The 21,631-nt window shown below is 31.3% G+C and overlaps 1 protein-coding gene and 1 long non-coding RNA gene across 6 annotated transcripts in view; one reads left to right on the plus strand and one right to left on the minus strand.

Annotated features, from left to right (window-relative positions):
* Window positions 1–11,485: 11,485 nt before the first annotated feature.
* On the minus strand, window positions 11,486–14,732 carry LOC131611855 (uncharacterized). 5 transcript variants are annotated; one of them, XR_009287207.1, is made up of 5 exons: window positions 14,360–14,732; window positions 13,847–13,965; window positions 13,536–13,685; window positions 13,334–13,443; window positions 11,486–13,046 (listed from the first exon to the last, which is right to left on the minus strand). It is a non-coding gene; the product is annotated as an uncharacterized LOC131611855 (long non-coding RNA). The 5 variants fall into 5 exon arrangements; XR_009287205.1 differs by having other exon boundaries at window positions 13,829–13,965; XR_009287206.1 differs by having other exon boundaries at window positions 11,486–11,795; window positions 11,895–13,046; window positions 13,536–13,965.
* A 5,330-nt stretch (window positions 14,733–20,062) lies between these two features.
* Window positions 20,063–21,631, plus strand: part of LOC131614102 (uncharacterized) — a 63,982-nt gene continuing 62,413 nt past the window's right edge. Inside the window, exons 1-3 of the mRNA XM_058885731.1 lie at window positions 20,063–20,528; window positions 20,617–20,753; window positions 20,837–20,912. Coding sequence (XP_058741714.1) covers window positions 20,063–20,528; window positions 20,617–20,753; window positions 20,837–20,912 — 679 coding nt within the window. The remainder of the gene's footprint in view (window positions 20,529–20,616; window positions 20,754–20,836; window positions 20,913–21,631) is intronic.

Genomic DNA, 21,631 nt, shown 5'->3' on the forward strand with positions numbered 1-21,631 from the left:
GCAAGAGTAAAGAGCAAGGGCATCCAAGAATTCGACATCGAGGTAAGGGGGATTCTTCTCATTAACCTCTATTATGGGTTGTATGAATGATTCAATAGAGTTTGTATGTTAGGATTCTGAATTGGATTGTATGTCGGGTTTGGGGTTTTGGGGTTTATAGAACTTTGGTTCAATTTATGTTGTGAATGATGACTGGTGTTGAATAATGATGTTAAGCTTGAATAGAAGTATGTGTAAATGTGCAAATTATGTTGTATGTGTGGTTTATTTTCTGGAATTCGTACTGGTATGACTTTGAGGGCATTTGGGATGTATAGAATGCTATTTTCTGCAGGTTGGGGTTTCTGAAATCGCCGGTTGGCGCCGCGTGAACAGGGTTGGCGCCGCGAACAGGTGGGCAGAATGTCAGGATGTTGTGATACGCACAGGTCGCGCCGCGTGCACAGTGTTGGCGCCGCGAAGGCGTAACTTTTTCTCGTTTCGCGTCGCGTACAGGTGTTTGCGCTGCGAATAGCTTGGCAGAGAGCCAAGGATTTTTGGAACGCTCAGTTCGCGCCGCAAACCAAGTTGGCGCCGCGTGCTGTTGATGTTTGGGACTTTTTTTAAAAGTTTAACGATGCATAACTTTTAACTGTTAGTCCGTTTGATGTGCCGTTTCGAGCACAGTGAAGCTAATTAAGCGATTTATGCAATAAAATAGTGTTTGAGTTGTGACTCGATTTTATTTTAAAACACTTGATTTAATTGGTTGTGGTGGTTTATGCGTACAAATGCACTGGTGAATGTTTTGACTATTAACTCGTCTTGATTGTGATTGATGATTAATATACATGTGTTGCTAATGTAAAATGTATATTTGAGATGGTTGGAAAAAAAATAGCATAACTATTGTGTGGCTATTGTTATTGCATCGGTTGATGATTATGATTGTTCAGTTGTTTGGTATTGATGATTAGCATGCGGTATGTGATGCATGCATTTCATAATCATGTTGTGGGTTGTATCCCTTATGGTGGTGGGACAGCGGTAGCTAATTCCCATTGTGTGTAATTGGTGAGAGAAGTAGCCGAATCTTTATGGTGGTGGATCGGTGAGGTGGGTTATCACATGTTTGGTACCACATGCATTTATTTGCATTGCATTAGGTTGTTGTGTATAATTGTAACATGAATGGAAGTAGTCAAATGTTATAATTTGTGTGTATTTGGTATGGATGATTGTATCTAATGAATGTTTCTATACTATCTGAATATAATTGAATTTGGATGAATAATGTATGAATGAAGTTGTATTGTTTATATTCCTATAACATTTGTTAATCCGAATGAAACTCACCCTTACTGTTGTTATTTTTTTCAGATTGAGGAGTAGCTTGTGTACTTGGTGAGGATTAGCTCGTCAAGTAATTCGTTAGAGTCAGTTGGGTCTGTGTCATGCTCTGGTCGTGTAACACTGGGAACGTTATTTTAGGATTGGTTGATAAATCCTTGTTTTGTTTATGGTTTATGGTTGGATCATGAGTCTCCGACTCTGGATGTTTAATTATTGAGTTGTTAAGAATATTCCGCTGTGTTAACATGATATCTGAATAATTTTTGGTTTATCGTTCCTTTATGGCATGACTTGAATCTTTGTTTATTTTGTTGGAGTTGTAATACCCTTCTTCATGTTTTACTCTGATTTTTGTTAAATTTTCCGCGGGGTTTAGAAGGGTGTTACACATGTACCATAGTGACTTGAGATATCCTGTCCCAAATGTCTTTGAGTTTTTAGACTAGTTCCCCTAATTAACGGATTTCTAGAGAGATTTATCGAATCTCGACGTAATTTTCCCAGATTGATTGAACTTTGAAGAGATTTCTCGACGTGATTGCCCCAGATTGATGAGATACTGGGAGTGGTATATCTTTTCCTCAAGAGAGTCTTCAGGTGCTCTTCTCCTTAGCCTGGTTATCTTCTAAAGTGATATGCCTCTTACATGATCTGCCCTTTAGGGTCACTTGAAAGTGGCTGGCCATTGCTTAAAGGAATCTCTGGGAAACTTGTTTCTTGGGATAATTATGCTGAAATTGGTAGGCCCTTTACTCAAAATATAATCTCTAGGAGACCTGCCCTAGATCGTGATCATACTCTGAAGTGGTTTGTTTATGCTCAATGAGCCTTAAGGCGTTAGTCTCTGAAATGATTTTTGAGGTGTTAGTCTTTGAAATGATCTGCCTGAGGCATTTTGTCCCACTGATACTCATTATGTAAGCCTTATTGATGTCAAGTTCTTGTTATTAAGCAAAGAATGTTTATTTTGAGAATGATAGATGCTTATGTCAAGATTCTCAAGAAGACATTGACTGTAAGTTTTTGTGCTTATAATCAAATTATTATTAGTGGATTAAGTTCTTATTGAAAAGACAAAATCACCTTGGCGGATGGACTCGACTAGCCTAGTTAAAGGGGAACTAGGATAAAGATACTTGTGTTCTTTTATCATTGTTGCATCTTTATTGCTTGTATCTTTGGGAGAACAGAAAAGTTTTATTATAGAAACCTAATTCAAACACCCCATTTCTTGTGTTTCTTCACACCTTCAGTTGTTGTTGAGAATGTTATTGAATGTTTTATTTTAGTTAATTTGTTGAGATAAGTGATAATTTTATTTTTGTTGTTGTTGTTAGTATTGAGGTATTAAAGGTTTATTTGTTATTGAGTTACTGAGTTATTGAGTCATTGAGATATTGAAGGTTTTGTTGTTCTTGAGTTATTGAGATATTGAATGTTTATATTTAGTGTTGTTGTTGGTTTGAATGTTTGAGGATATGTAAGTATAATTCAATTCAAGTAAGATATATGATATGATCCTAACACTAATGTTATTGGGTTTTTTGAGATATGTTAGGTATAATGTTGTTGTTGTTAAGAGTCTAAACTCTAAAGTTTTAATGTGTTGTTGTTGTTATTAATATATTGAAGGTTTTGTTGTTATTGAGTTATTACAATATTGAAGGCTTTGTTTTTATAGAGTTATTGAGACATTGAATATTTATGTTTACTTATTGTTGTTGCATTAAATGTTTTAGGATATGTAAGTATATTTGAGTTCAAGTATGATATTTGATATGATATTGACACTAATGTTATTCAGTTTTTTGAGATATGTTAGGTATAATGTTGTTGTTGTTTTGGTTGTTAAGAGCTTAAAGTCTAAAGGTTTAATGTGGTTTTGTTGTTATTGAGATATTAAAGGTTTTGTAGTTATTGAGTTATTGAAGGTGTATTGTTGTTGTTGATGATGTTTAGTTTCTAAACTCTAAAGTTTTGATGTGTTCTTGTTGTTTTTATTTTGAACATAGATGGACCATTATTGTAACGCCATTCATACAATGAGTGTTCTACTAATGAGAATAAAAGAAAAAGAAAAACTAGAGGCGCTACAATAATGACTAAATTAACAAAAGTCAGCAACTCAGGTGTTAAGTTTCCGATTGAGTTTGATCATAAACTTGGACTTCTTATGATAAGAATTCTTACCTTTTTAGGAGTTATTCGAAATTCCTTTGACTAACAAAGTGAGTATTTTGATAGATGATTGAGGCCAGTTATTAGCAAATTTGAAAACAAAAAGTACATAGATAGAGCTTCAGATATTAATTTTAATTTACACGATTTGGTATTATGTGTTTTTTTTCTAAATTACTAATACCTTCTAATTGATGTAATTGATGTCAGTTTTTTAGTTTGAAGTAATTGAAAATAAGTTGATGAATAAGTGGGTATTTTATGCTGGTGAGCTTTGGAGGGGCTTTAAGTCACAACTCACACGATATTATATTAGAAAGCTCAAGCCTAACTTTGAGCATCCATATGTAAAATATAATTTTTTTGATAAGGAAATTTAGAATAAGTTTATCGAGTCTCATAGTTCTACTGAATTCTTGGTTAGTAATAATCTTATTTTATGAAGAATAATCTTATTGTGTTTTTCTGATGATTTTAGGATACAACCATATAAATTCATATGTTCAATATGTCTATAACAGGTTAAGAGTCAATTAGGAAAGGAAAACAAGAATCAAAATAAATATCCTCATAGATTGTATCATGGGGGTTATATAAAGCTTGAGGAATAAATGACTAATAATAAAAGATAACAACTGGAATATGACTCACTAAGTCATGATCGCACCCATCGCCACCATCACAACATGAGAAGTGGAAGAGGGATCGGCAAAGATCAGGTAGAGAGTTTACTTGAGATGCCTCGCGTGTAGTCGCTGAGAAGATTGTAGGTAGATTCTTTTGTTAATTTGAATATTACATGTAATTTAAATCGCTTTAATAATGAAATCTTATTCATGTTGTGATTAATTTATTGGTTGATATGGCTAGTCAAGGTTCCTTTGTTCCATATGTACAACATGATATATTAGTATAAGCGATTAAAACAAAGGAGAATAATGGGTGTGTCTGTGGTGTTGCATAAGGCATAAGTTTGAGATTATACTTCAGAACATCAAGAAAGAGTAAATATTTGCAAAAGAGAGAGATGAACGAGCTCGTTGATAAAAAGTTATAAGAAAATATTGTGGAACCTTGTTTTGTAGGTTATTAATCAAGAAATTTACATTAGAGATGAACATGCTTTTGTTGATGAAAACTATTAAAGATGAACAAGCCTTTGGTAATGAAAGCGAGTCTTTGATAGCCAAAAAGCGGTTAAAGATGAAACTAAATTAATAAGGATTGATAAATTTGATTATCTGATGATGGAATCTAAATGGAATATAAATCAAGGCTCATCTTAAGCTCAAGCAAGTGTCTAAAAAAATGAAGCATCTGACAAGATTTGAAGTATATGAAAGCCAACCTCGATAAGTTTGAGTGAATTTATTGTAAAAGTATAAGTGATTTATCATAAAGTGAGTGGCTAATCACACTCACATAAATAAGATTTTAAACCTATTTTTCCCAAGTAAATATTTCTAAAAATTCATTGAAGTCGCATCAGAAGATTTAAGAATTGTCATGATAGCTATGGTCACGTTTTTGTTCTTGCCAATCGATTGACATCTTATGGAAATCGATTGGACCAGTTCAAAAATGCACCCGAATCGATTAGGACAGTTCCTTAATGAATGGTAACGACTGAATATCTTTTCTTACCTTTTTGAAATTATTAATCAATTAATTTTAGGCCTACTAATCGATTGGTGCATGATGCGAATCGATTAGTGCATGATGCCAATCGATTGGCTTATCATTATTAGCCATACAACTTTTCCTTTTTTATGTCAATCTCTAGCATATAAATAGAGGTCCTATACCATATATTTTCACATCCAAAAACGTGAGCTCTCATTCCTCACTTATCTGTCTCTCTCTCTCTAAAAATATTTTTGTTTACTTTGTCTCACTAAAGTTGAGTCGTAGCGCTTTCGAGAAAGTCGTTAGCGAGTGAGGAAGTTGTAAATTTAGAAAGGTAAATTTGTAAGTTCACCAAGGAAGTTTTGTTTTTACCTTGGTTGAAAAACTTATTCATCCATGGATTATTTCACTATAACAAAAAAAGCTTTTTATGATGAAGCTTACAACTCAAGCAATGAAAAAATGGGGGTATAGGTCCTAGGAGCGCCTTGTTTTTTTTTAAATAAAAAACACTAGCCCTCAGTTTTCTTAAAAACATAGGGAACATAGCTATAAGGGAATTGGCTTCGACACTGAGTTGCTGCATTTTATGTTTTTTTCAATTGTTTAATTAGTATTTCTCACTTGTCACATTTCTAAATTCTATTTTTTTTTATTAGTATTTACTTTGGCTACATGGTTCAACTAAGAAGTAATATATTTTTCATTAAAAAATTGAAAATACTATTTTCAAAATATTATTTTTAATATTTTATTTGATATATTTAAACCCTTCGGTTTTTAACAAAAACCGACGTGATATGTCTTTTAAATCAATTCCCAGAATATGGCCCTATTGTGTTTTTTTATATTTTATATTTTTAATTAATAATATCACATTTGTTTTTATGTAAAATCGACTTGGGACTTTTTTTGCATGAAATACTTCAGATTACTATCTAGTTTGTAACTTTTCATTTACCTATCAACGCTCAAATGTCAATTCATCACTCTCATTTCGGAAAAAAACCCTAGGCAATATTCATCAAAACTCTTCCAACAAATATTCATCAAACTTGTTTTTTGCACTAGGTTTGTTCTTCACTGAAGCGGTATATATATATATATATATATATATATATATCAATTTGTTTTTCAATGAAATAATCTCTTGATCATTATGTTTATGATTTCTATGTCAGTTTGTGTATTGATCATTTTGTTTCAATTATTTTCCATTTGTTTTCACTGAAACATTACTGTTTGTTTCAGGTTATTCTCTTGATAGTCATGGCCGATTCGATAAGAACCTTCCATATAACATCTGCTACATCCTCTATTAATACAAAATGTAAGAGAAAAACTAGAAATGCCACGATGTATACAAAGGTGAATAAAGCTAACAAAATTGGTGTTCGCTACCCGGTTAGAGTTTATTCAGAAACCGGGAGGGCTTATGGAGAACATGCTAAGGATTTTTTGGGTTACCTTGTGTTACAAGTAGAAGTAAAGTGAGTATTTTGATTGATAGTTGGCACAACATTGACGATGAATTGAAAGACGACATATGAACCGATATTACGATATTTATTTTGAATTATATGATTTTTTTACATGTATATTTTTTGTCTAATACTAATAACGTCTCTATTGTGTAAAAATGGGATATGTTCATTGTCAGTCCAAATGATAAGTACGTGAAAAAGAAAATGTTTTTTATACTGGTGAGCGTTGGAGCGGCATTAAGACACAGCTCACCCATAATTATATTGAACATGGAAAAGAAAAAGAACAGACTCCATACGAGGTGTATTCATTTATTGATCAAGATGTGTGGGAGAAATTTATTGAGTCTCACACCACTCATCCTTCTTGGCAAAGAGCCAAAAAGGAAAAGAAAATCAAGCTAGGAATATCTATCCACATAAGTTGTTTCGTGGAGGATATCAAAGACTTGAAAAAAAATGGTTTAAGAAAAAAGAAAACAAAGGGAGGAAGATCTGGGACTTGAAAAAAATTTGATTTAAGAAAAAAGAAAACAAAGGGAGGAAGATCTGGGAGAATCTATAAATCTTGATCGCATTCTATTTCCACCATCGCCACGAGAAATGGAAGGGGGCACATCAAATAAAAGACGACGAGTTCACATCAGACGCTACGCGCGGAGTGGCTCAAAGGATTGTAAGTATATACTTTTTCAACAATAACTATTTTAGTTAAATCAATTTGGTAAAAATGAAATTTCATATGTGTTGTAGGATGATCTTGTTGAACAAACCAATCCAACCTCTTCACTTCACAAGATCGTCATGAAATCTTGGTAGAAGCGATTGGAATCGAGGAGCATCCTGGGCGTGTCAGTGGTCTTGGAAGAGGAGTTGGCTTCAAGGTATTTTTTGGATGCTTAAATCATCTAGAGAGTAAATCAGTAAGAGAGAGGTTGAAGAGATTGTTGCTTTTAAGTTGGGGAAGGAAATGGAGAAGTGGAAGGAGGAGCAGGATAATATCTTGGAGGAGGAGAGGGAGATCTAGTTGGGGACTGTGCGAGAGAAGTTCTTGGAGAAGTGGAAGGGGGAGCAGGATAGGATCTTGAAGGAGGAGAGGGAGATTTAGTTGTAGACGGTGCAAGAGAAGTTCTTGGAGAAGGAGAGGGACAAGTTATTGCAGACGGTGCGGGAGAAGTTCTTGGAGGAGGAGAGGAAAAGGTTGATGCAGATGGTGCTGGAGAGTATCCAGAAGGAGCAAGAGGAGCGAGAGAGGATGAATAAGGAGAAGGTGTTTGAAAAGTGTACTCGCGGTGTTCTTGAGGTATAAGTTATATGTTATTATTATTGCTTGCGTATTTTAATTTTGGGTTGTATTTATGTTGTTTTTATGATCCAGAAATTGAGTTTGTTGGGTACAGTCACACAAATTCAAATAAGTTAGAAAATTCAAGAGAATATAGTTGAGAAAGTTACGAGTGGTACCAGCGCGTCACATAGTTTTTCTTCCAACCAGGCAGTATTGAACCCTCACCACCAAAACAAGATATTCTTAAGAGACTAGAGATGATGATGACGAGTATTGAAGGCACATGCTTGGGTATTACATTAAGTCATGATTCAGGGTAGTTATTTGTACTTCCTAAGCTTTCTATATATGAATTTTTTAGAGGAGATGAGGACCTAGACAATTCAATATTACAAATTTGAAGCTCGTAAGTATAGTTTTATGTTGGTTTCTATTTATATCCATAAATTCGTGTACTTTAACATAAATATTTGACCTTGTAGGTACATCCATGAGGTATTTACTGAAAGGAAGCTTCTAAACAAGTATTGTATTTTAGATGTTGCGAGGATTGCTCTTACTCGCGATTCGCTGGGACACCAAATCAAAAATTACTTACAAGAGAAGTTGATAGAGAAAAGGAACATCAAAGATTGTTATGTGACCCTGTTTTACCGCGGGTAAATATATATTAAATTTTGCTTTCATTTATAAATTAATTTTATCTATATTATTAATGATTCTGAATGTTTATGCAGCCGGCATTGGCAACTACTTATTATATGTTTCAAGAAAAATACTATAGTTGTGTTTTGCTCGGTGTACTCGACACTACCCGACGTTGTGGTTACCGCTTTGAATAGGTAAGAAGTATTATTTTTAATACTCAAATTTAACTTTATAATTGAATATTTTTTATTCATGTTTAGTTTAAACCGACATGTATAGAGCGACGGAGGAATTTAAAGCGAGCAGAAGAAATCTTATAGGTAAAAAACCAATCTATGTGTATCCAAAAGTAAGTATATTACTTGTGCTACTTGACATTATATTATTTGTGTGTATTAGTGTGACCTAAATAAATGAAAATGATTTGTAGTGGCCAAAATAACCCGACGACCATTCTTGTGGATATTATGTTATGAGTTATATGCTCCATATTGTCTCTGGAGACATTACACAAGGATGGATTAAGAATAAGATATTAGCTTAATCGATATATATATATATATATATATATATATATATATATATATATATATATATATATATATATATATATATATATATATATATATATATATATATATATATATATATATATATATATATATATATATATATATATATATACTTCTTAAGTTAATGTTGTGGTTTTTAGCTCATCATAATTTAAATTTTGTTCAAATTATAGGAGCTTAGCAACCAAACAATTGATGATATCCAATCATGTTAGGCCATTGTCTTATCTCATTATGGATCTTTAACAAGAACAATAGTTTTTGTCATTTTAACGTGTAAATATGATCATATTAAATAGGTGTATTCTGTCTTGATGATAGGGTTTATGATTTTCTAGTTGGCCTCTCTTACCCAACTTAAGACAATTTAATTGCAAGACAAAATTAGAGTATAATGGGCTAGCCTATTCTGCCACCCTTATTTGCAAATTATAACTACAATGAACGATAATATTCTCTTAAATTTTTTTAAACTTTATTACATATTCTTAAAAGTGAATTCAAATCAATGAATCATCACATTTAAGCATTATTGAATATAATTACAACACAATATATGCCTCATAAATAAAAGAGGTATTATTTGAGATAACCATAGAGCTAGGAAGGTCAACTAGCTTCTACAAACCATTAATATACATGCAACCAAACTCAAAAGCCACCGCCTCCACCGCCACATCCTCCGCCACCGCCTCCACCATGATCACCTACATGTCCTCCATGATGACCACCACCAGTTCCATGTCCTCCATGATGACCACCATGATGACCACTATGATGACCATGATGATTTCCAGCTGAAGTAGTATCAACAGGAGTCATAAAAATCATGTTACCATCTCTACCACCACTATAACCACCACCTCCGATTTTTTTCCTCTTTTCATGTCCAGAGCACAAATTTCCCATATCTATTTTGTTCACTTTTACGTCTTTGTTCTTCTACGGCTTTATTCTTTTTGTTCATATTGAAGTATAATTTATAGGCAAAGTTTGGTTAAAAAAATATAGCATAGTCAGCATCCTTGTTTTCCACAGAAAGTTGTAGGAAGTTTCAGCGCAATTTAATATACATCATAGTCAAAGCATTATGTGCCATATGACGCTGTAATAATCAATTATAGAGGAGATGTTATCAAAAAGAATTATCTAAAACAATCATTATGATTCCATTTACTTTGTTGAAATTATTAAGGTCGGTTCGAAATTATCTTTTGATAAGATCATACCAATTCCCTTCGTCAAATATGAAATATATAGCATAGTCAGCATCCTTGTTTTCCACGGAAAGTTGTATGAAGTTTCAGCGCAATTTAATATAGGTTTAATTGTAATTTTGGTCTCTATATTATTTATTTTTTTGGATTTTGATTCCTCTATTTTAAAATTTTGAATTTTAGTCTCTATATTTTAGTTGTTTGAGGATTTTGGTTCCTGCAAATTTGAAGTCAATTTTAAATGAAATGATACTCTTATTGATGATGTGTCGGTACCAGTTCAGCAATAATTTGTTCAAAAAAACTATTTTTATTTAAAATTTATGTTGAACATGTCATTAATCTGAGTTTCATTTCATTAAAAATTACCTTCGGATTTATATGAGACCAAAATCCTCAAAAAAAACTAAAACAAAGAGACTAAAATTTTAGATTTAAAATAGAGGGACCAAAATAAAAAAAATAAATAATAGGAGGATAAAATTGTAATTAAGCCTTTAATTATACATCATAGCCAAAGAAATTTGTGCCATATGACGCTGTAATAATCAATGTTAGAGGAGATGTTATCAAAAATAATTATCTAAAACAATCATTATGATTCCATTTACTTTGTTGAAATTATTATGGTCGGTTCTAAATTATCTTTTCATAAGATCATACCAAAACTACAAGAAAATTGACTTTCTGTGACACTCAAAAAGTGTCACTAAAAGTCAATAATCCGTAGGTAAAACTCTTGCAGACATTGAGTGACGCCCACCCCTAGCGTCAAGTATAAGTGGGTATGATGTTACGGTATAATAAGTGTCACGATAGCTTCTAGCTACGGACAAATGTCACTATATCATAAGTTAGTGTTACAAATATTTCTATTTTTACCTACAATTTTTGTTTTAATAGGTGTCACTAGAACTCTTTTAAATAATATTTTTTATTTTACCAAAATATAATAAAATTATAAATTAATTTTTTTTATAATTGAATATAATATTAAAATTTTTTACAATACATTTTCTATTATTTCAATTTAAATATGACAAATTAACTTAATATTAAAATTAAACTATTATATCAATTTCAATTAAATTCAAATATTTCAATATAGAAACAAAGAATTTCAACTACATTTTCTTATTTTCTATTTGAATAAGTATAACTAGAAAGACCACTATTTTATATGAATCTAATCAATGACCAAGTAAAATATTCAAGAGGATTCATAAACAGGATGTCTGAGCAAGCGCAAGAGCTTGATCTCTCTAAGGATCCGTGTAGCATCTGATACATGCTCGAAAACATCATGAATTTTCTTGATTGCAACTTTTTCACCGGTATGAATGTCAATCGTAGAACACACAACACCATAACTTCCTTTTCCAATAATTTCTTGGACCTGGTATTGACTTGCCTCACCATACTCAGTAAAAAACTCTGTCTCCGGCGCACCCTGTTTGAAACAAGAAAGCATTAAGTTATATTATCTGAAACCCAATCATAAACAGAACTTGAAGACTATAAACTAAAGTGGTCCCTTCATTTATCTCACCATAATTTCCAAAGTATTAATGTATAGTAATATGAAGAAAGTAGCAGGAAAAAAAACACTAGGAAATGAGACAATCAATTAAACAAGTGTTTGGATCTGCGTTTGAACACCAAACATCACATCCCAATGCAAGTTTAATGTGAAAATGCAGAAGCTCCAAAACCAAGTTTTTGCCCAGATGTAAAATTCCAACGCGATTCCATGAAAGCTAACGCCGGACCAAACACGCACTAAATCAAATGAACATGTAGCATCGATATAATGAAAATTGGTACTTATTCACACAATTTTGATTGAACAAGAATCCTCTTTATAAGGGGTCTCTCGTCTCCGGTCCCCTGCAGCATCTCTCTTTAAATTCCTTATTTTCGATCTATCAATCAAGTTTCCATTTTCTCAGCCTAACTTCCACAATAAGTTGTCCAGAAAAATCTGAATAATTGAATGAATCCAACTAATGCTATTTATATTGAATTGCTAAAAAAACACAAAACATAGGAATAAAAATGCAAACATAAGGGGGGCTAACTGAGTGTGTTGTCATTTCCTAATTGATGCAATATGTTAGTTACTTTACTTAACTACCATCATGTCCACAACAGCAAGGTAATCGCAATTTCTGTTAACAATTAGCACTAGTCAAGCGTCAATTAACAAATTAATTAGTTGGTTTTACCTCTATCTGTAGTGTATTTTCCATTTTCAGATAGTTACAAGTTACAAGAGACAAAAGTTGACCCAGATTTTACGGAAAAAAAAAAATATGATCCAATAAACAATAAATAAAAATAAAATAAAAAAAGAGGAAAAAACAAAAAGATGAAAAACTTTTTGTTTGGATCCATGGAAGGAGGGAAAAGAGGTTGAACAGGAACTTTGATGTTGAAGAGAGACGACTTAGTAGTAGTAGTTGGAGGAAGAGGAGTGTGATGGTGACGATCGTCGTTAGTGGTTGGAATGGTTGCCAACTGTGAGCGTAAATCTTTCACGGAGACGCGATTGTCATGATCAGCATCAGCATCATCATCATTGCGGCGTTTAGTAGTAGTAGTTGTAGATCGTCGTTGAAACAAACGACGAAGTCCATTGGCGATCGTTCCTCCGCCAACCATCTAGTTTTACATTTACCATTCAATCAATCAACTTCAAGCACTACATAACAAAAATATCAACAAAGAATAAGATATACTTTTTATCAACATGATATAATAGCATCATTAAATTTACCCATAGAAAATCAATCAAAGCCTTGATTGACAAAATGGTTATCTAACTTGGTATTATAAATTACAAATCAATTAAGCCCTGATAGATAGAAAGGCATGAATCTCCTATACTCCCTTGTTCCATAGGTAGAACCTAGTTTTAATCATGTATATGTTTATTTTTAGTAATCAGGTAGAAATAGGTATAAACAAAATGCAAGTAAATTAACATACTAGAAAGGTGACCATTGATGAAAGCATGAACAATATGATTTGTGGACTGAACTATGAGAGTTGGAAGCTCTCCTCCATGTAGAAAGGATTCAAATGAACCCGTATCAACACTGAAGAAATTAGCAGACATGAAATGATTTTTAAAATCCTGTATTGAGTTGTAAGGTTAAATAACTCCATGGGTAAAGATATTCAGACTTACCTAGATGTATACCAAAGATAACAGCTTGCATCTCGTGTTACATTTATTTGTTCCAAAAGACAAAGAGAAGTGAGTGAGGAGCTATCGTCCACAGAAGAAACATCTTCATCAAAACTCTCCCATTTTCATTTGATATATTTTCACCCCAACCTAAAATAAGGAGTTTAAATCATTAATTTGAGAGAAAATCAGAACAATCTCTAGATTCCGTAGAGTATACATGAGCCTCAAAAAGTTACACATGGTATAATAGGATGGTAAATAAGCTAAACACAAGCAGATAGCAAAATAACTTTGAATTAAGTTAAAACCAGTTGGGAGCTCCTTAATGAAGTAACGATTGGGTCATTTGAAACCAAAGCTAGCTCGCACATATTGATAGCTCTATGAAGCTCCTTTATATAACCATATTCTGGCTGCCTAATCAAACCTGCATTGTTTAAGAACAGAATACAAAACTATTCAGTTAATCATCAATAAAATGCTTATACATAACACTATAACAGAGTCTCTCAGAACTTAAAAGTAAAATCAATCATAGTCAAATCTAATGTTTATCAAAATGATATAAAGTCAAATTTGATCTGAGATTGTGAAACCATCATAAATAAACACTAAAAGGAACACTGATATTAATCACTATAAGCTCCCACCAACACAAATCTCATAAACCTAATTATAAAAAAACTATTGATTTACTACTGTTTTTTCGCTATTTTGATTTAAATATCTAGGTCATAATTTCAAAATACCAGATAAAGATATGAAACTTTAAATCTATTTTATCATTCACATACTGAATCTTGTACAAAATATAAAATTACCTGAACTTGAAGATATGAAACTCAGATCAATCTTTGGTTCCACATCCACAATGTATTCTAGATCTGAATATGAAAATGAAAGATAAAATACATGAGTTTCAGAATTGGAAAACAAACAAAGTGATCAAATGATTCAATGGAATAGTGATTGAACGATTTTCAATTTGAGGGTGAAGAACGATTTTCAATTTCAGCGTGAAGAACAATTTTCGATTTCATAGTGAAAAATGATTTTCGGTTTCAGGGTGAAGAACGATTTTCGATTTTAGGGTGAAGAACGATTTTCGATTTCGGTGGGAAGAACGATTTTCGATTTCGGTTGAAGAACGATTTTCGATTTCAGGTGAAGAACAATTTTGGATTTCGGTGTTAATTTTTGTTTTTCAAATAAAGTTATATAAATAAAAAGAAAAAGAGTACAAATATATAATTAAAAGAAAAAAGGTTATTAAATAGAAAGATATTTTAGTAATAAGTAAAAATTATTATGTGAGAATAAATTAAAATAATATTTTAGTAATAAATAAAAAGATATATTTAAAACAAGGTTATATAAATAAAATGGAAAAGAGTACAAATATAAATAAAAGGAAAAAGTATTAAATAGAAATATATTTTAGTAATAAATAAAAAAATTTATGGTGAAAAAAATTAAAATAATTTTTTATCTATAATAATTGTTTTACAGTCTATAATTTATTTTTGTTAAAAATCATTTTGTGAGCAAAATTAATTTTTGTTTAAAATTAAAATTATTTTAATTTTTGTTATCATAAATAATTATATTATTTTTAATGAAAATAGTAATATTTTTTTAAAATATAAAGTTAATTTTGTTTGGTTAAGAGTAAAAATCAATTCTTTGTTTTTTTGTCTAATAAAACAATAGTGATAGTGCAAAACCGTAGGTAAAAATTGTATTTAGTGACAAATATTAGTAATAGAGTAAAACTGTAGGTAAATGTTATATTTAGTGACAAATATTGAACTATCACTATAAATGAGTGTCACAGTAGGTCTTTTTCTTGTAGTGCAATTCTAGAAGCAGAATTATTTATTGAGATTTTACTTCATTGTTAGGTATTGTTTATATTTTTTTCAAAATAACTTTTCTTCAGTTCTAAGTTGTGTCTTGCGAAACAGTTTGTTCAGGTGTGCTAACTTTAATCATGACTTAAATAGAATTTGTATAGTTTGGGCATTTATTGTGGTAAACATTTTAAAGAATATTTTATAAATACTTGAATATATTCATTTTCTGATTTTTTTTTTTTTGTTTCCAATAGAAACCCCACTCTCTTGGAAGCAAAACTGACTTATGCCCATGACTTTATTTCCTCACTTCCTAATGGCTACGACACCCTTGTTGATGGAAATGCACTTAGTATATCATTGAGAGTACCGTCATTACAAACTTTCTACTATAAAAGTTGTTGACCAAATCATTGTTATGGATGATGGTCGCATTATAGAGGTGATTTCCGTTTGAACTTAACTATTTTATCATAATACTTAAGCCCTAAAAATGTGTTTCTTCTGGTTTAGACATTGTGCAATTATATATATGTTTTTTGCAAATTTTTGCTTACAACTTTGAATTAAGTAATAAGCTATATATTGTCTATTTGATATGTCATTGTCAGGGAAAAACCTTTCTAAATAGTTTTGTCGCTTTGGTTGTACAGTGCATCTGCATTTATAGTTTAGGGTTTCTCTCATACAAGATGCGATATTAACTTAGTTTTTTAACATACTATTTTACACTCCCTCCGTCCCACAATGAGTAATCATGTCCACCATTTCACGTAGATTAAGAAAGTAAATAAAAGTAAAAGAGAGAAAAGTATTTTTACTATAGTACCCTTACTATGTATTGGGAATGATAAAATTTTTATTTATTAGAGGGTAAAGTTGGAAAAAGTGTATTGAAAATTGAGATGAGTCATTCATTTTGGGACATGTTTTTATTTCAAATGGATCACTCATTATGGGACGGAGGGAGTAATACACTCATTCTCATTGGTTCGACTATATAATACCTCAAGTTATGTGTCTTATTATAAAATTATGCGACATACAACTCCTTGATTCAATTACTGACGATTCAGTTCGTTTTCCGAATAACAAATAGTTCACCAAACTATGGTGTCGATTTGGCCTAATTTTAAATAAATTGTAAAGATTCAATAATAGCAAAGTATTATTAGGGTCAAGAGTAGGGATGAATAACCTTGATAAACAGTTGTCTTTGATATATGTCTATAACACCAAAAATTAAGATACGTAAGTAATATTACAACGAGAGAAATCTGAAAACAAAGTGAAATATGTGAGAAAATAGTAAACAATTAATATTTATGACAATGAAGATTTAAGCTTGTTTTCCAATCGATAAAATCATTCTATCTTCTTTTATTTATTCACATCGAGTATGTATGTTTTAGCCTTCAATTTAGGCCACGGAATCCTGTGAAACATATCACATAAAGAGCTTTTGTATATATGTAAAGAATGGGAAAAAATCTAATTTTAAATTTAGTGTCTGTCATAACTCATAACTAAGTTCACTATTAGAACACTATGAAGCACTGACACTCTTAAAATGACCCCGACACTGACACGGCGACACCGTTAATAATTTGAAAAAATGAATAAATTAAATGTAATTACAAGTGTCAGTGCAGGTGTCCGTCATTGACACGGACACGCCTGATTTCAGAGGTGTCGGTGCTTCATAGCAAGAACATAATTCAATGTCTTCTTAGAAATAATTAGGTATTTACGGATTTTTAAGATTCACATAATTTTGGGAACTTCAGATTCACTGATTCTTGGTTGATTTTTGGATTCACAACTTAGGGGGAGGAGAGAAGGAGATTAGGGTTTCTGAAACATTTTATGAAAGAGTGAAATTATGAAAGAGTGAAGTGAGGGTAGATGAAAAAAATAGAGAGAAAGTACTGGGTTTGAAATTGCGGACCGCAACACATGTTGCGGCCGCAATATTGCGGTTGCGGGCAGCAACACATCGACAATAGACCGCAATTGCGGTGTGAACGGAAATTACACGCAAGAGCCGCATCACCACCGCAATAGAATGGTAAATAACGCATTATAACGGTGTTTCAACCGCAATAAACCGCAACGGACCGCAACATACACTTGATTCAGTTTAAAATTATTCTTAATAAAACCAAAGCAAGAGAATAAGAATCTTAGGTACAAACTGAAAAGTATCTAACCTTACAGAAGAATCTTAGACATAAAATAGAATAAGAATCTTATACATACCTTTATGTTATTTTTCTGCTTTTCTATGATTCCAAATGAATGAAGCATTTGTATTTAACTTCATTTGCTCAATAATTTTCATTCACGACTTCATAACTTCAATCAATATTATATCAGTTCAGAATTTCATCATTTTCTCTTTGTTTCATTGGGTTTTTTAATTCAACTTGAAGCAAGTTTCTCCCTTTTCTCTCCAACTTCATCGTAGGTTTCTCTCTTATTTCACATATATATTGTAATAGTTTCTCTTTTCTTCACTATATGCTTAATTTTTTATTTTCAATTTAAGAAAAAATTTGGTCATTGTTGTTGTTGTTGTTTACTGGAAAGATTAGAGAAATAATAAAGAAAATGTGGGTGTGTTGTTGTTGTTTAACGTAGGAAGGAGAAGAAAGAAGATGATAGAAAATATAATTTTAATTTCTTTATGTTGTGTGGGCCCCTTATTATCATTTATTTTCAATTTGAAAATGTGAAGAGCATGATAAGCCACGTACCAATATATGAAAAAGTGCCATAAGTGACTGATCGGTCACCAATTTGTATGGTGTTTTCATCAATCTCTTTGCATAAATCTCGTCAATTCGGTAACACAATTGTCCGTCTTTTATAGTTTTCGTTCTTATTTTAAAAGTTTCGTTTAAGTTGTGTGTTTTGTTTTGATGCTAAGAACTCATGCTTTTTAAGATGCTTTGATGCTTGTTTCGGTAGTGATTATGTTTCAGATTTATGCGTTAAAGTCCATAAGAAGAATGCAGAGCCAAACAAAGGTGAATCGAAGGAAAAATGAAGATATGGAGCATACAGTGGCCTGACACGGGTACCAGTGTCACGGGACACGGCCCGTGTCAGGAAGCAGGAGGAAACAAAAGAGAATGGAGTAGTCAGTGGTCTGACACGGGTACTAGTGTCACGGGGCACGGCCCGTGTCAGGAAGTCTGGGAAGAAAGGATATTCAGGACATTGACAGAGGGCCAACACGGGTGCCCGTGTCACAGGACACGGCCCGTGTTGGCAGGCGCGAGCAATTTTTCCAGTTTTATATTTTTAAAGGCCTCAACTTCATTAAGGGTAGTTCGGACTTTTAGCATGTTCAGAACTTGAATCAGCACTACTTAGACCTAATTCTGATGAGGATGAGGGGATCTTGGATCATATTGGAGAATTCTACGAAGGAGAAGAGGAATCAAGGGTTTGGAAAAGGGAGATCTTCAAGAGCGGAAGCAATTGGAGATTGAAGCAATCCTCATCTCTTGTAATGTTTACACTTACCTTTGTAGTTTTCTTAATTACTATGAGTAGCTAAACATATTTATGTTAGGGGGATGTCCCAGAATCGCTTTTATGTAATGAATCGAATTACCGTTATTTTATGACTTTGAAGTTTTATGATTTAAGTTTATATTCAAAGTGTCTAATGCTTTTTTCATTTGGAAAATAGATTTTTGATATTTGGTTAAGGTTAGGTCGGACAAACCACTTTAACGCTTTTTGAACAATAACACTATCAGTAAATCGCTTAGGAATGAGGGTTTAACTATAGTGATCGTCTATTCTTGTTTATGTGAATACGGTTCTTCATACAAAATTGAGTTGTTAAGGAATTAAAACATAATTTTAGTATCAAATGATTTTCCGCTAAGGAATTAGGGAGAATAACTATTGAGAATCGATACTTAATCATATTAACGAATCTTTCATGAAATAGCGGTTACATGAATTACAAGGCGGTTCATACATCTACTCTAGCATGTCTTCTCTTATTTTGTTACAAAGTCCAGTTTTAAATATTGCTTATTTCAAATTATTGTAATCTTTAATCAACCAACCAAATCAACCCCATGTGCTTTTTGTTCAATTGAATTCTTGTCATAACTTATATTACCACAGCAGTCCTCGAGATCGACACTTCGGGAATCTCCACTTTTATTACTACATCGGTAAAAATAGTACACTTGCTATTTTCCAATCAGTGACATAGTTTATTTTTAATTAATTTATTTAAATTTTGGCTAAAATTTAGGAGAGAATTTATAGACGAAAATTAATTTTAGGTTAAAAATATGGTGTGTGTAGAAAATAAGTCAAAACAAATAAAAATTTTGTGATGTTAAGATAATTTTAATTTTTAAATAGTTTATTACCTTTTTACATTTATTTAGTTATGTTAATGTTAAAAATATTTTTAAAAAATTGTTAAATTTTAGTCATCTAACACTTAAATTTTTTATTAAAAAAAAATATTTTATATTTTTGACAAACAATTTTTGTTATGTTAGTTAATTTTTTATTTAATTTACTGAGAAGAGACCCCATTTATATTGGTCTTCTTATGTTGCTCATTGTTTAGATCTTTGCTTATGGGATATAGGAAATAAGAAAAGCATACAAAACTTATTAAGTGAAGCAAAAATGGTGACAACCTTCATCTATAACCATACGTATATTGTGAGTCTCATGAAAAAATATACTGGCGGTAGAGATATTGTTTGTCATGGTGTTACCCGATTTGCAACTCAATTTCTACAACTTCAAGCAATTGTTAAACAAAGGGAAGGTCTTGAAAACATGTTCGATTCTAAAGAATTTAGAAAAACAAAATATGTTAAAGAGAAGAAAGGATCGGGATATGAAGCAAGAAAAGTTGTTATGAGTAGGGACTTTTGGAGTAAGGCCAATGACATATTGAAAGTATTTGAGCCAATTGTAAAAATTTTGAGACTAGTGGATGGTGACGAGAAACCAACAATGGATTTCATATATGAAACCATTAATCGAGCAAAACAAGCAATTCAACAAAATTCTCGTTATCATTCCAAATATAATGATATCATTGACAAGCATTGGAAAGTCATGCACTTTGATCTTCATTTTGGTGGTTTGTCAATATATTTTATAAATTTAATTTTGTCATGCAACTTACATTTTTTAACATCATAACCTCAATAACTGATTTTGATTTCTAGGTTATTTTTTTAATCCACAATTTCAATATGGAATCGAGCATGGAAAAGCTATTTATAAAGAAACATTTAATGGAACAAAGAATGTAATCATGAAAGTAGAAAGAAACATGGATGATCAAATCAAAGATCTAAACCAAGTAGTGGATATTATATTCTCATATGATAAATTATTTATTAGGAAATCTATTTATGTATTGATATGTTTTATTAGATTACCTAGCTAACACTTTTTAGAGAAAAGAGTGAAACGTTTGGTAGACCCCTAGCTCAAAAATCTTGGTCTAAGATAGATGTAGGTAAAATATAAGTTTGGTTAAAAAAATATATCATAGTCAACATGCTTGTTTTCCACGGAAAGTTGTATGGTGTTTTCGGAAGTTCATCTCCGAATGCACCCCCCTTGGAGGAATTCGGAAATGAACTTCCGAAATATTCCAAGACCAAATTGGTCTTGGAATGTTTCGGATATACACTTCTGAAATAATTAATAATTATTAGAAAAATTAAAATCAAGGTGAATCAATACAATTAATAGGTATAAAATCAAGGTGAATCAATAAAATCAAGGTGAATCAAAACATCCTAAACTATTTGAAAGTTAAAAATTATTTTACTAACTTATATAAATCAAAAACATTTTAATTCCATAAGTAAATTTTGAATTATATAGAATTAAATATAAAATTTATTCATTAAATAAAATTAAGACAAAATCTTTTTTTAATTTTTTTAAACTAAATAAAAAATTATCTCATTTTTAATTATGAATCAGAATAGAAATATATAAATATATAATAATAATTATTAATTTCGTAAGTGAAATATATAAATATATAATATATAAATATATAATAATTAATATATAAATATATAATAATTATTATAAATTAAAACATTCATTTTATTAATTTTTATAATTATTATATAAATATATAAATATATTTATAATTAATATATAATAATTATTATATAAATATATAAATATATAATAATTTTTATAAATATATAATAATTA

This window comes from Vicia villosa, linkage group LG6 (assembly GCF_029867415.1).
Source record: "Vicia villosa cultivar HV-30 ecotype Madison, WI linkage group LG6, Vvil1.0, whole genome shotgun sequence".
Taxonomy (NCBI): Eukaryota; Viridiplantae; Streptophyta; class Magnoliopsida; order Fabales; family Fabaceae; genus Vicia; species Vicia villosa.